The sequence below is a fragment of the Larus michahellis genome, chromosome 1 (genome assembly GCF_964199755.1).
Source record: "Larus michahellis chromosome 1, bLarMic1.1, whole genome shotgun sequence".
NCBI lineage: Eukaryota > Metazoa > Chordata > Aves > Charadriiformes > Laridae > Larus > Larus michahellis.
Window position 1 is genome coordinate 92,664,583 of NC_133896.1, and position 14,304 is coordinate 92,678,886.

The following is a 14,304-nucleotide window of genomic DNA, read 5'->3' on the forward strand; positions in this document are numbered from 1 at the left end:
TGCGGGAGTTGTTACCTCTCTGCATTTAGAGCTATGGGTTTCCTAATGGCTCCCCGTTCTTCAAACAGTTAATTCTCCCGACCGGTGCTCCAGGACTCAGATGGCCAAAATTCCTCGCCCTGAAGCCCGAGTCTCTCTCCCCTCCCCATTGGGTCGCAGCTTTTGGGTCTCTCCCGATCTCTCCCTCCTATTGGCCGCGGACAGTATTTTTTTTCCTTCCCCCCCCCCTACCCCCCCCACCCTTGACAGGCGCACGCAGCCTGCCTAACTCTTGGAGAGAAAAAAAAAAAATCCCAGAAGTTTGGATCAATCAGAGAGAGACAGAAGGAAAGGGGAGAAGGAAAAAAAAAAAAAAAAAGATGAAATCCAGCCTGCAGCCCCTCTGAGCAAGTGCTGGGGACCTGGGCTGAGCACACCCTCCCGGCTCTGCCTACGGAGTATCTGCAGCCTCATGTAGCGCCTTCAGGAGACTGAGGGCTGGTTCTTCTGGGGGTGCAGCTGGGGAGGGGTGGGGGGAGAAAGAGGCGAGAGGCTCTGCCTCTGGTCCCCGAGCTCTGCGCTCCCAGCCACTGGCCACTCATCTGCCCAAGGGTCTGGGCTGGGGGATAAGATGAGTGAGAGGCGAAGATCGGCGGTGGCCCTCAGCTCCCGAGCTCACGCTTTCTCGGTAGAAGCCTTGATTGGGACAAATAAAAAGAGGAAACTGCGAGACTGGGAGGACAAGGGGCTGGATTTGTCCATGGAAAGCCTCAGCCCCAATGGCCAGCTAGGGGACAATGAAGACCCGACTCAGTGCCTGGACCTCAACCCCGGTTAGTGCAACTCCTTTCTCTTCGGGGACACCCCCCTCCCCGCTCCCTCCCTGCCGCTCGCCGCTGAGCCCTGCCGGGAGAGCGGCGCCGGGCAGGGCGGGCAGCGCCTCCCGGAAAACATCCGGGACTGAGGGTAGAGGAAAAGTGGGGGAGATTTTGCGGTGATTCCTTGGATTTTAATTTAATTTTTTTTTTTTTTCGATTTATGGGGACTCTTTTCTTACTCACTGCGGCTCTTCCCTCCGCAGAACTCCATGATCTCCCGGCAGGGAATGGCATGTCCCCTCCCGCTTCCTCCTTCTCCCTCTCTCCTCCCTTTTCGTCCCTGCCGGTCGCGATAGTCCTTCCCGGGTGTCTCGGGACACGCGTTTCGCCTTTCCCCGGAGCTTCCCGACCATCGCGGGGGTGCCGTGTGGGTCGGGGGCAAAGGAGAGGGGCGCGACACCCGGCATGCCCGCGGGAGGGATCACCCCCTCTCTTCTTCCGTGCGCCTTTCCGAGACACCGGCCACCACCCCGAGTCTGCCCCGCGGAGACCCTGCCGCCCTAACCGGAGGTTTCGGTGCAGGAGGAGGAGGCGGGCGCCCCAGATCAGCGTTGCGCCGAGGCGAGGGGAGCCGGCTCCGTGGAGCGGCGGGGACCGGCTGCACAAGCACCCGCGCCCCGCGGCGAGCTCCCATCCGAGACCTCCACGGGCCGGGGGCGGGCTCAGCCCGGCAACGGAGGGCTGGGGGGCCTGATCCTTCCCCCGGGATCGGGCCCGCCGGGGCTCAGCGGCGCGGCCTCGCTACGCGCCCGGGACGGAGCGCGCAAGCCCCGGCGGCGGCGCGGGGGGACGAGGGAGGGAGGAGTGTCCCCTCTTCGCCGGGACACTGCTCCCGACAGGGGAAAGGGCCTCAGCCGGGAGCGGGGGCAGCGGGAGAGGGGGGCTCCGAGAAGTCCGGCCCCCGCTGCCGAGCCTGACGCCTCCCGGGAAACTGGGCGTTTGGAGCAGCGCCGGGGTCCCGGCCCCTCGGACGGCTGCGCCGTATTTGGGGAGAGAGAGCACGAGACTTCCCTCGTGGAATTTATATTTTTAATTTTAAACTTTTATTTGTTTATTTATTTTTATTTAAAAGGGAGCCGGTAGCACGGAGTGATCGTTTGGTTCAAGCAAAACCCTCGGTCTGCCCTTGTCCCCCACCGGCCGTTTCGCTCCGGCCTAAAAACGACGGTCCCGCAAAAGCAACCGCGGACCCGCCGCGACCCCGAGGGGTGAAAGCGCGCTGCCCCCCGCGCCCGCGCTGCCTCCGCGCCCGCGTTGCCCCCCGCGCCCCCGCGCCCTTCTCGCCGTCCCCCCGCCCCGCTCCCCAGCGCCTTGAAATGGGACGGAGCGGGCGGCCCCGCTCCCGCAGTTATAGTGCGCGGATTTTAGGTAATTTCTCTTTACTTTTTCTTTTAATATTCGGGCGGGGGGAAAAGGTCAAGCGATTTCTGTGCGCGACCCCGTAAGATAAAGGGCAGAAATTTCCTCCACTTGCACCAAGTCCACTCTGTTGTATTCGGGGAATAAAACACCTTTTTTTTTTTTAAATTTTTTTTTTTTTTGGTTGGCATTCCATGCGCTACCAACAAGTATCTGCTGCCCAAAACCCAGCATAAAAAAACCCCAAACATCAAACCAAAAAACAAAACCAAACAACAAAAAAGGAGAAATAATTAGAGATCGAGGTGTAAAATATATCAGCCGTAAAAAATATCTGTTAAGTGTTTTTGAAGGGAGCGAAAGACCGGGAACTCCGGAGACTTTGTCCCGCTCCGCTGTCAAGAAACCGCATTTCAATTTGCTTGTAGCAGCAGCAGCAGCCCTTCCCGGTGCGGATCCTAAGGAGAAGTAGGTAAATTTTGCTGCTGGGACCTCTCTCTCAGCGGGGCGACGAGCGTAAAGGTGAGGGGACAGAAGCGATCAAAATGTCAAACACTAAAAAAATAGTTCACGGTTTCCGAGTCTTCCCCGTTCAAAATAATAAATACGTGAACGAAACGATAAAAATTCGCTTTCCAATAAGAGAGCAGATATATGCATCGGTTTTATTTTTTACAACTGTTTCTCATTAATTTTTAGCCACGATAGGATATATTTTTGGTCGGTCTAGAAGTTTAATTTGTCCGTTTCTCCATGAATCCGAAATAGAGAACTGGAAACCTCTCCCTGCGCCAGACTGGAGAGCGGGAAAGGATGGCTGCTAATGCCTGAAACCTTAGAAAGCAAACGTGATGTTTTTCATAAAGCAAAGGAAATCAAGAACAGTTTGAGAAATCATTTTTAGGAGGTTGATAGACTTTAAATAAAGTCCGCGACTGTAATTTGCACAGTCACTTCATTAAACCCAAATCCTCCGCGGTGTACCTTTGCTGCTGGGTGAAAATTGATTAGCGACTCTATAATGGCCACCAAATTCCACCTTTACAAGACCCAATTAAGAACAAACTTTACACCTAAAGTATTTTAAACTTGCCAAAACTCTAGCGATATAGCAAAAAAATTAGAAAAGGGAGTTTTTATAGCGTCCCAAAGGTTCAAAACTCAAAGTCGCTGCCCCTGAGTAGGGTAGGAAATAACACAGGGCTGTTCCTTCTGCTGGGCGTATAATTGGTACGGGTGTGCTTACAGAGAGGCCCCAAATATTACAGTGTGCGCTGGGAAATTATGTGTTCATTATGCGTGTGATAACGTAAATCGGCCTAGGCCGATTTATCGATGTCTTCGCATAAACCCCCTCAGTTTCAGCTCAGGAGGGCCGGGGAGGCAGAAAACCTTTCGCCGCGGGGAACCAAACACTGCCAAGGGAAGAGTAAGGCTTCGCTCCCCTTTTTTTGCAGCTCTTTTCCGTGTAGACGGGTACGGCGATTTCTCTCCCACGCGTTGTCCGCATCCCTCGGGGATTTTCCTTCCCGTCCCCACGGCGAGTGGCGCCCCGGGGGAGGGGGGTGTCGGCGAGGCGGCGTGGGTGCGCTGGACATATACAAAATCCAGCCTTCGGGGGTGGGGTTGGGGGGGGGGCGCGTGGGAGGCGACGCTTCTCGTTTCCCCCTTTTGGCGAAATCCCTCACCCGTTATGTGCGATTTTCCAGCCGTGCCGAAACCCTCCGGCGACATTATTGGCGATCCCCAGCCGCCTGGAGTGCCCGGAGAGACCCTCCCCGCATCTTCCCGGGGGAGGCGAGGTGGCAGGCTGGGAGGTGCAGGGTCGGGGGGGGGGGGGGGGGGCGTGGGGTGGGGGGTGGCGTGGGGAAAGGTGAGAAAAGCCAGCGGGTAAATCTCCCAGGTTTGTAAAAAAAAATCTCCCGAGCATCCGAGTTATTTATGTCTCCGCCATGAATCTTGTCGCCAGAGTTAATGTGCTGTTTTACGAGACTCATTTAAAAGGGGGATAAAGCTGGATTTTAATCACGTGCGGGTTTTAATCACGAAGTTGTGAAAAGGAATTCGGGATTACAACGGCTCTCCCCCTCTCTTCCCCCACCCCCGCCCACTCGGGGCGCTCCGCGCGTGGGGCCGCGGCCGGGCCGGCGGGAGGCCGGGCTCGCCACGGGGCTCGGCGGAGCCTCCCCCGCTGCAGCCCCGCCGCCGGTACCGGCCGCCCCGCATCCTCCGCCGGCCCTCGGAGAGGAGGAGGAGGAGAAGGAGGAGGAGGAGGGTGGCGGGACGCAGGCGGCGTCGGGCGCCCCTCCGTCCCCTTGGCAGGTTTGGTTTCAGAGGGCAGCAAAACAATGGGCTCGGATGACTTCTGGGTATTTATAGATTAAACCTGAGCAGCGGAAAGGTCACGGGGGGCCCAGGCGTTGCCTCCCTTGATGTATATATTATTTACCATCGTTTACAGCGGTGGCTTTCGTCGGTCCTTCCCTCTGCCACCCCAGGGGCGCAGGGACAGACCGAGGCAGAGCCGAGCGCTCTTCTGTGCTCGTCGGAAGTTTAAGACGTGTTTTTTTTTGGAGGGGAGGTCTTTCCACGGGTGCGTTTTCCCCCCCGAAACACGCTGCTCCCTTAGGTGGTCGGAGTCGCTACACGGAGAGACCCTACACAGGCGTTTCAGAAGCAGAGGAAAACGGCGCGGCTAAAAAATTCTAATTTCGCGGCTTTGGGACAGTTCTGTTCCTCGCAAAGAAACACGCGAGCGGTTTGTAAACGAATTTCGCCAGTGCAGTCTTCGTATCACACATCCCATCGGTATTTTTGATTGCGTATATTAAAAATGCACACATCGGTTAAAAAAACCCCAAAACTCAAAACCAAAAAACATTTTCGAGAGTTTTATTTTTGTCAATCTGTGAAGTCATTGCACTGCGAATTGTTTTTCGTTCTGTATGTTTTTCTAAAGCTACATTAACGAACTACTGCGAAGCTTTGCAACGAGAGAAAACGACACGGCACACATTTTGAGACCTACAACGTGTTTATTACAGCTGCTTATCCGTAAGATTAAGATCCGATAGCTTGACAAAGCCTTCCGTGGCTGACAAGAGTAAAACCTCCATCTCTTTTACCCTGGCTTGTTGTTCTCCTGCCTATCCTGGGGAGCGACACGAATAACCATCTTAATTCCACTCCGCCGCCGCGGGGTACCTGCTCCTCCTTGCCCCCGGGCAAACCCCCTCCACCGGCGGGGGTGCGGGAGCGATGCAGCGACCCTCTGGAGGGGCAAACACACTATAAGAGTGGGAGAAATGTGATTGATAATATCTGATTTTATTTTTTTTTATACCACTGCTTCTGAATGCTCGTATTGATGAAATCCCATTTTTTTTGAGTAGTGGCTGTGAAACCCATGAGTAGGGAGTGACTTAATTTGGTTTCAGACGTAGTTGCTCACTTCAGCTTTTGTTTGAGGTCTCAGTGGATGGGACTAGGATTTCAAGAGCTGGCAGGGAACTTTTTCTTGTCTCTTTCCTGAGGTAGGGTGAATTGGTGTGCACCATCCTTTGCGTGGTCCCTGAGGCTTGCTGATGAGCAATGCTCCGTAACAACGAGGTGTAAGACAGAGCGCGTTAGCTTTGCCTTTGGCAGAAGTGCTTGGGACTGGGATTTATCGATGTCTTTCTAACAAATGCGTGTGTGACTTGGGTTGTATGAATTCATTCCACCTGTTGGATCATCAGTTTGCCTCCTGAGGAGGGGATACCATTGCTCCCTTGTGTATGCAATGGGAGGAAATGTGAAAATCTGACCCTCATAATGCCTCTGCTCCCCCTGTACTCTGGCCGCAGAGCTAACGCTCTCGCCCTTCCCAGAGGAGAGAGTTGCAGGAGGCAGATGGAGCTGTCCAGATGAGAGCCAGGAGAGCCCTGTGGGGGCTCCGGAAAGGGTTTCCTTGGTCAAGTTCGTACAACTCTGACCTTGGAGCCAGAGGAGACAGAGAGCGAGAAGGATTTGTCTCTGCGGTAACATGCATCTTGCTGAATTGGTGAACTCCTGCTGCTGGGTTTGTGAAACTCTTCCTGCAGAGAGGTGAATTGCTCACGCTGTATTAAGAGGGGCAGGTAATAGAATAATAGAGACAAATCTCACAGAGCAGCAGAGTATTAGAAAAAAGGCAGCGTATCAAACAATGTCTTCCTTTCTTTTACATGCATTTTAAATCTGCAGCTTTTTTTACACAGGTTTATTCCATCTGCTGGGAAGGGGAAAGCTGCTATTTCAAAAGACGATTCTTGTCTTTGACAAGAACTTTGGGAGAATCCACAAAGCTTCTGTTACAAGCAAATGTCAACTAATTCCTTACAAACCATCAATCACTTCTTCCTCCTCCCACTTGGGACTGAGCGCTTATATCAAATATCAGCCCAGCTAGCCTCTCCTCAGGCAGAAGTGTCCTGCTTTATCTGTATCCGTCTTTAAGGAAAACTGATGCTTTTTTCAGATGGAAAAGTTGAAAGATGTCTTCCAAGAGTGCTACATTCAGGAAAGAGCATTTGCATTGTTTTACAACACAGTCAGTGCCACTTAAGTCACCTCTGTTCACACAGATCACTGTTCCTATTTTAATCAGTTGGATTCCCGTATGAATCTTTGCTTGCAGTTTTATGTCTTCAAAGGTCAAAGCATGTTGGGTTTTTTTTTTTTAAGCTTTTTTTTTTTCCTGCCTTCTGATGTAGATTAATAAGCTTGCACTAGTTTAAAAAATGCACTAAAATCAGTCTGAGAGCACTTGGAAAATTCCTGGATATATTGAGACCGACTCATATGGCATTTACATCAGTTCCTGTTGCAAGTAAAATCTATTCAAGTGTGATTTAAATCACCCCAAGCGTCCATATCGAGATCTGTATTTTACACCGGTGACGTAAAATCAAGTTCAATGAAAGAAGCTTAAGTTTTCTAAAACTGACAATGTTTCAGAGATCAACGGAGTTTCCCGGAGAGGCTGAGTTTGCTAGTGCCTGTTGATGGAATTATAGGATTTTATGCTGGCCCTTAGCTTTCTGACATACTCCCAAACACTACGATTACTTTCCAGCAATTGTCTGGGAAGTTATGTTTAAATCCTGATAGCAAAAGCAGGGTGGTTTTACAGGCGAATGGTCAGTATCTGTCAGCCTGGGAGCTGCGTGGCTCCATTAGGAAGAGCAGCAGCGGGCGCCTGGAGGCACAGGGAAACGCAGGCAACTTCCCAGCGCGCCAGTGCCTAATCCTGCCCAAAGCAGCTCTGCATAGTGGGACATTGAAAGACTTGGCTTTTCTGGCTTATTATTCGATCTAGTCTTTCCACAAGTAGAGAGTACTGTCCAGCAACACCGAGACAATTTTATTTTCAGAGAAAAAAAATGGTGTAGCTTTTTGCTGCCTATTTCCAATACTGGTTAAAATAGGCTACGATTCCGACCTTTCTGCCTGCAAAGCATTTGCCGTCTCAAAATAAAATGCCATTGCATTTCTTGTGGTAAAAGCTGTAGTGTGCTTTGGTGAGAAGGGCAAGGGAAAAATAACATGGTGATATGGTAAAATTAAATTGAAATATCTTTGAATGGAGATTAAGAAATTTTAAAACTCTGAGAGGAAATATAGTGCCAATTCAAGTTCTAGCAACAATATTCATAACGGAGGCATCTTTTAATTGCGTACTCTGCAGGATCAGAAAACAATGAATCAGTAAATCAACCCAAGAAGTGACAAAAGCACTTGCTACAATAATATTTACAATAAAATTTCCATATGCCATTTGCTCGGTTGAGCTATTGATCTGACAGTATTGTGAAGACGGTGAAAGAATTGTCTGAGTGAAACCCCTGTGACAGTGGGTCGTCCACTGTTTGCTGTATGTTTGCAAATAGAAACTTAGAGCTGCTAGAGGGAAGGCTGCACCTAGCAACTGTCTTAGGCCATCACACACTGATTTGCAGCAGCAGAGGAATTTAGAGGAGGATTTTTCATTTGGGACCTGAGCAGAAAAAAAGTGAAAATGGTGAGGAAGCATTTACATTTGGTTGAATAAAAGGTTTGTGGGTTTTTTTTTTTTTGTTTTGTTTTGTTTTTGTTTTGTTTTTAACTTTATTGAGAGAAAGGAAAACTTACGTTTTGGCCAACCTTTAAATATTTATTTTTGTATCATCAAATTACCTCACATTTTTAAGTTTTGCAACCATTTGAAAAATGGATCCCTAAACCTCCTTGTTTAAATTGATTAAAAAAGATTTCTAAAATAAATTAGAAAATGATTTTCCAATTAAAAAATAAGGCATTTTGATTTAGATAATAATGAAATCAAGCATTTAGACTGTCGAAACCGCTTCCCAGTTTTTGTCCTTTTAATAATCAAAGTGAAATGACAAATTCTGTAGGGTTTCGTAAGTAAGTTTTGATTTCTCCAAAACTGTATTTCCTTGGCCAATTCCCTATATACATTCTAAAAAAAAAATAATTTAGCTAAACTCTTGCATGGTAGAATTCAGTCCCCGTCATCATGGACAGTTTCACTGCACTGCATCTGCACCTGCTCATTCTTCTTAAGGCTTTTGCTTTTTGGGAAGGAAATCTTCTCATATTGTTAAATGGATATTTTCAGCAATGTCCACAGGTGTAACTCTTGGAAAGGAGCTTGGGAAGAAATTGTTGCCAACCACCTTTAAAAGAACTGATTTACAGTTTCTAAAGGGTACTTAACCAACTGGTTAAGAACTGACACAAGTCACGTTAATCATCATCACATTTATATGAATGCAGCCACAGCAAAAATTGTCTTAAAATCAGCGGACCAGGGCACACAGAATAATTATGAATGACTTCCAGTGCTTTGATTTCACTCAGGGACTGGATGCGCTCTTGGCTAGCATTAATATTTTCCCCATGACCGATGAATTAACAAAACCAAGCCTCTACTTTTATGGAGCTTCCAAGAAATAGAGAACTCCCTGATCAGAAATCTACCCCAAAACTAAGGGGAAAACCGAAGACACCGCAGTGTCTTTGCTTTTAATGAGACTGAAGAACTGTGCATCATCGACTTCTTAAGAAGCTGCAACAGTTAATAGCAGTATCCCTAAATAAGATACCAAAAGTGCTGACTGACTCTGTGGATGCTTACGGATAGAAAATAATTCTAAGGAAGATACATTGTAACTTTTAGAAATGTATGGTGCATATGATGAGTAGGTCAGGGGGTCTTCAAAAATAGGTTCTTGTTGTTTTACCCCTGAAATGCCTGCAGAACAGTTCTGTAAGTTTGTGTTTGCTGAGGAAGAAGGAACCTTGGGAATAGACGGGGGGATTCAGAGGGGGACTTTTTTTTTCACCTACTTGCTGCGCTGGGTTGTCCTCAATCCTGCTCAGAGGATCCTATTAAAAGGTCAATTATGAAATGTCCGTCACTTCTACAAGCATTACTTAGTTTGATGAAAAAATTATCCCAGTGCTGCCCTATCATCCCTCTCTCAGCTTTGCATGCAGATACACTTTGTACAGAAAAAATGCAAATGCATTTTTATTGGGCTTTAAGCAATATTTCTTATGAGGGAAAAAAAAATAGTAGAAGACCTGCTGAGCATTCCCTTGTACTCCCTCAGACCTTAATGGAGACACTCCCACTGGCTTTTTTAAAAGCAGTCTTCAGCCTTGAGATTGTGCAGTACTCTGCTACTGCCTTAACTTTTACTAAAATACCATGCAATAATTGGGATTGGCAAACTTAAATTTTTAGTTGACATATCTTCTTGCAGAGATGTGTATTGTCCCTGAGTTTGCTCTTTCATTTATCAGGTATCTGCAAAATTAGAAAACAAAGACATTGGAAGTGTTCTATGACATTGCAAAACACTTTAGGAAGCAGCTGCTAAAGGAGGGCCTGATTCTGCGAGATGCTGAGCGTCTGCATTTCAAAGGACTTCATGGTGCTGATTTTCAAGGGCACAGCTTTTGTGACCTTATTTTCAGTGGCATTAAGAATGTGTAATCGCCACGGGGATCTTGACCTCTCGCTTGATTCCTGCTCTGAGATGCCCTAAACAGACAGCGATAGCCAGAAAGTAGCCTCCCCTCACCACAACTGTCAGGATTGGAATAATTTTGACTTATGTACGGGGATTTCTTTGTCGTCCGCTGGAATACTGTGTCAGTCGGTACGAGTGAAATAATCATGACAGTGAGGTTAATGCCTGGGTGATCACTTTTATGCTATGGAAGGATCGTGTTTTCCTCTGCTCTTCAGTTTTCCTGCAAATGCCTGATAGTGTGAAAACTATCAGGATGGATCAGATACAGGTTTCTGGATTACGTCCGCCTTTGCAATTTCTAGGCGCTCCTGCCTTTTTCTTGTGTAATACTATAAAACAGTGCTCCATACAAGGCAACGAGGCTGTTATTTTTAAACTCAGGAGTTGTTTTTTACTTCAGAAAACTTAATCTTTTTATGCCAGAAGGTTGTAGGAAGCTGGGAAAATATAGAATACAGCACACGGCCGTGGGTGCCTAATGGTTTTTATTTTGCTCCAGAATTTAAAAGATAAATAGAAGATTTATTATTGTAGGATTTGGGGGTTTCCTGTGCCAGGCTCCTTGGAGCAAGTAAAAAAAAAAAAGTCTTCATTTACCGTCAAACAACCCTAGCAAAGTCTCCATCTGCCCAGCGGCGAGCCAGTCACGTTATTCAGTTCAATGCTTGGGAGTGTTACCCACATAAGACTGTAACATCACAGTTCTGTTATGCAGGTCCCTGCAACGCTGACGGAGCGGCAGAGAGCCTACGCTGCCCCGTTAGAGACTGCTCGGATTATTCCGTACATAGGAATTCTGTTTACTCCATAACTCAGGAAATTGCGCCTGGGCTGGGGAAAGGGAGGGCGGCTGTGGAAGTGCCTAGCAGTGTACCGTTACAGAAACGGACAATAATTAATAGCTTTTGTGAAAATATAGTCATATAATGCAGCTTCAGGAAAAAAAAAAACCCAACCTCGTTCTGCTTCTTGGAATGAAAGATTCGATTGTGAAGTGGCTGTTTGTTAAGAGCGTTTCAAGACTGATTGCTCGAGTTACATTAAGGTGCTGAAAATCATTTATCCAGGGTAATTCAGGAATAATTGATTTAGAAAAAATGGAGGGAGGCTTGACCGAGTACATATGGGGCACATGAGCGAGTAATCCAGTATGGTTACAGCCTTTAACAGAAAAGCCGTTCAGCCCCAAAAGGGGATGGAAAAATGTCTGGGGCATTTGTCCTTTTACCATGTGAGATGCTCAGTCCCTGGTTGTGCTCTCAGACACCCGCTGGGCTGGGATGTCCCTGGGCTTCTCTAGGTCCTGACTTGTCCTTGGGCTGAGAATAACAAAATAAGAATAAGAGTCCTGTCGCTCAGCCTGGATGAGGACCGGGTGCCCCGACTGGCTGCAGGGGGCTCACCTTGGGGGAGAAGGGACATAACACACCAGTGAATGGAGTGGGTCACCGTTGTGTTAGCTTCAGTTTAATGTCAAGTTGCGTGCGTACACCATCCTCCTGGGGATGAAATGATGGTGAAATCAGGAAGAGACGAGTTAATCGGGGCAAAGGGGTAGAAAACCAGGCAGAAAAGGGGATTACTGTTGGGAAGAGGAGAATGAGGCAGGAAAGGGAGCAGTTCAGGGCTGCACATTTCCTACCCACCGTCTGCTCGTGGCACGAGGAGGAATTAGAAACTGTTTTCAGACTTTCTTCCTGCATCTGTGTACCCCCCAGTTTTGTTTTGTTTTGTTTGTTTGTTTATTTTTGTCCCCCCACACCCCCACAAAAAAAAAAATGGCAAGATTCCCATAAATGAAATATAGTGTTCAAAATAGTTTATGAAGGCAACTTAGCATATTATACCAGACAAACCTAATCATTTGGTGTAGCTTAGATATGTAAAAGGCCCGGGGGAAAAAAAAAAAGGGAAAACCTCTTGAATTAGCAGAAGCTTTCAGGAAAAAGAACGTTTCTTCCCATGGTCTTTGTTCTTCATGGTTTGATGCGAAAAAATCAGGAATTTCAGGAAAAATGATAAAGACTCTTCCAGATGAAATATTTTGTCTTGCAGTGCACTCTATAGGATTTTTTAGAATAATATTTAAAATCCTATGTGCTACTTTAATTCAGGCCTTCAGCCTTTTTATAATCAATAGGTGGTACACATGGAGTTGTTTTAAGCCTAGTTTATTATGCAGTTACATTGGCTGTACATGATTGATTTCCATTGTATATAAAAATCAAATACCTCAGTGCTTTATATTATTAATATTTAAATTGTCGCTATACAGAAGGTTTTTATGTGCCTGAGAGAACATGTTAGTCATTATTGCAATGAGTATAGTTATTTATTATACAGGTATACATAGTTATATATACTTAGAGGCAATTTCTAATTGCTAATTAAATTATGCATAGCACATTTCTTATTGTTAAAGAAGTAATTAAACTTGACTTATGATAATCAGCTAAAACAGTAACTCAGTCTTCCCCCTCTATTTGAAATTTCTGCTTGTTATTTTGTTTATTTGTGTGTTTTTCCTGGGGGTGGGGGTGGAGGGAAGAGGGAGGCAGCTTTTCTGCGCAGCAGCAACATTTTTCAGAAATATCACTCTGGCTCGGGCCACATAATTTAAATGAAGAATTGCGAATAGTAGTAATGGTTTCTTATTACAATTATTTGTAGTTGAATGAGAATATTTATTTGTGAATAATCCCTAATAATTATATTTATGAATAATCAGACGATTGCTGAGTGTTCATGAAAATGCTTGACAGTCCTGAATTAAAATATAAATACAAGGCAGATAGTTGCTATTCACTGTAGCCTTTATGCAGCGATGTTTGGTGTGCAGATAAATGGGAAGAAAAAGCTTATTACTATTACTGTCATCTAATGAAGTGTATACCAGCTATTTTGTATTTTTTTTTCTGAAAAATAATTGTGTTTCTCTTTTAGTCTTTTTTCCCTATTTCTGCTTCCTTTTTGCTTTACTCCAGATTCACAGTTGTTGTATTTTTGACTTGTTTGAGTCATGACTTTTCTGCTGTAAATCAGGACGCTTATCTAGCTTTATTTCTGAAGCAAGAGGTGATTCATTGTTAGCACTTGGGCTGTTGCTCATACTTAGACTGTTGATTCTTCGGGACAGCCCAATGGTCGCCTTTGCTTACATTTAACAGTACAAGGGAGCGTCAATCCACATCCAGGGCTTTGGGACATTATAGTTGTACAAAGAATAATATTTTGAAGGTGTTGCTGGTTAGTCACCTTCCTTTAATAAGACAACATTCGCACCAACCATTTACACTGCGGTTGGCTAAATTTTTTCCCGTGTACATACTGAGACGTGATCTTCCTTTCGTATGCCAGACTTTGAGAACAGCAAGTCAAATGCTCTTAACTCTTCCCTGGAATCTCTATCATTAGAGAAACAGGGACTTTAACCAGGATTTGTCATTACTTTAATTGCGGTCTGAGCTTGACATCATTTAATAATAAATTCAAAGGGGTGCTCGACGATATTTGAGTAGGAACTAAAACCTCAATACAGTGGAAACTCTAAATGAAGAAATAATGAAAGTAGAGTTTTGCTGAAGTTGAACAGAGATCTTGTGTTGTTTCAGTGCACAATTGATTACAGGTGAAATCTTCATATTTTGTGAAAAAAAAAAAAATCAGATATTTCTGAGATATGTTTCCTCTTCCTCTGTCTAAGATGTTGGGAGAAAAGCCCTTTCTTCTTGTGTATCTTAAAAATAAACAAGGGAATAGAAACCAGTAATTTCTCATTTGTGGGTGCAGGAGCAATCTGAAGCTGAAAGCTTAGTTTGCAGAGTTTGCAGAACAATTAAAAACAAGAGGATTCCCAATTCAAATTGTTGGCTTGAAATACATCCTGATTTAGTAAGGAAAGCACAGGAATCAGTCGAGTGATTGTGTCCCTTACATGAGGGATTTGCAAAATTGGATATCTAACAGTTTCATTTTCTCTGATTAAATTTTGGCTACCTTCGCACATGTATAAAGGTTATTTTTTA

The 14,304-nt window shown here is 46.0% G+C and overlaps 1 protein-coding gene across 1 annotated transcript in view; it reads left to right on the plus strand.

The window, feature by feature from the left end:
- Positions 1 to 201: 201 nt before the first annotated feature.
- TBX15 (T-box transcription factor 15) overlaps positions 202 to 14,304 on the plus strand; it is a 100,162-nt gene continuing 86,059 nt past the window's right edge. The window contains exon 1 of the mRNA XM_074593386.1: positions 202 to 812. Within this exon, the coding sequence (XP_074449487.1) occupies positions 611 to 812 (202 nt within the window). The 5' untranslated portion in view covers positions 202 to 610. The remainder of the gene's footprint in view (positions 813 to 14,304) is intronic.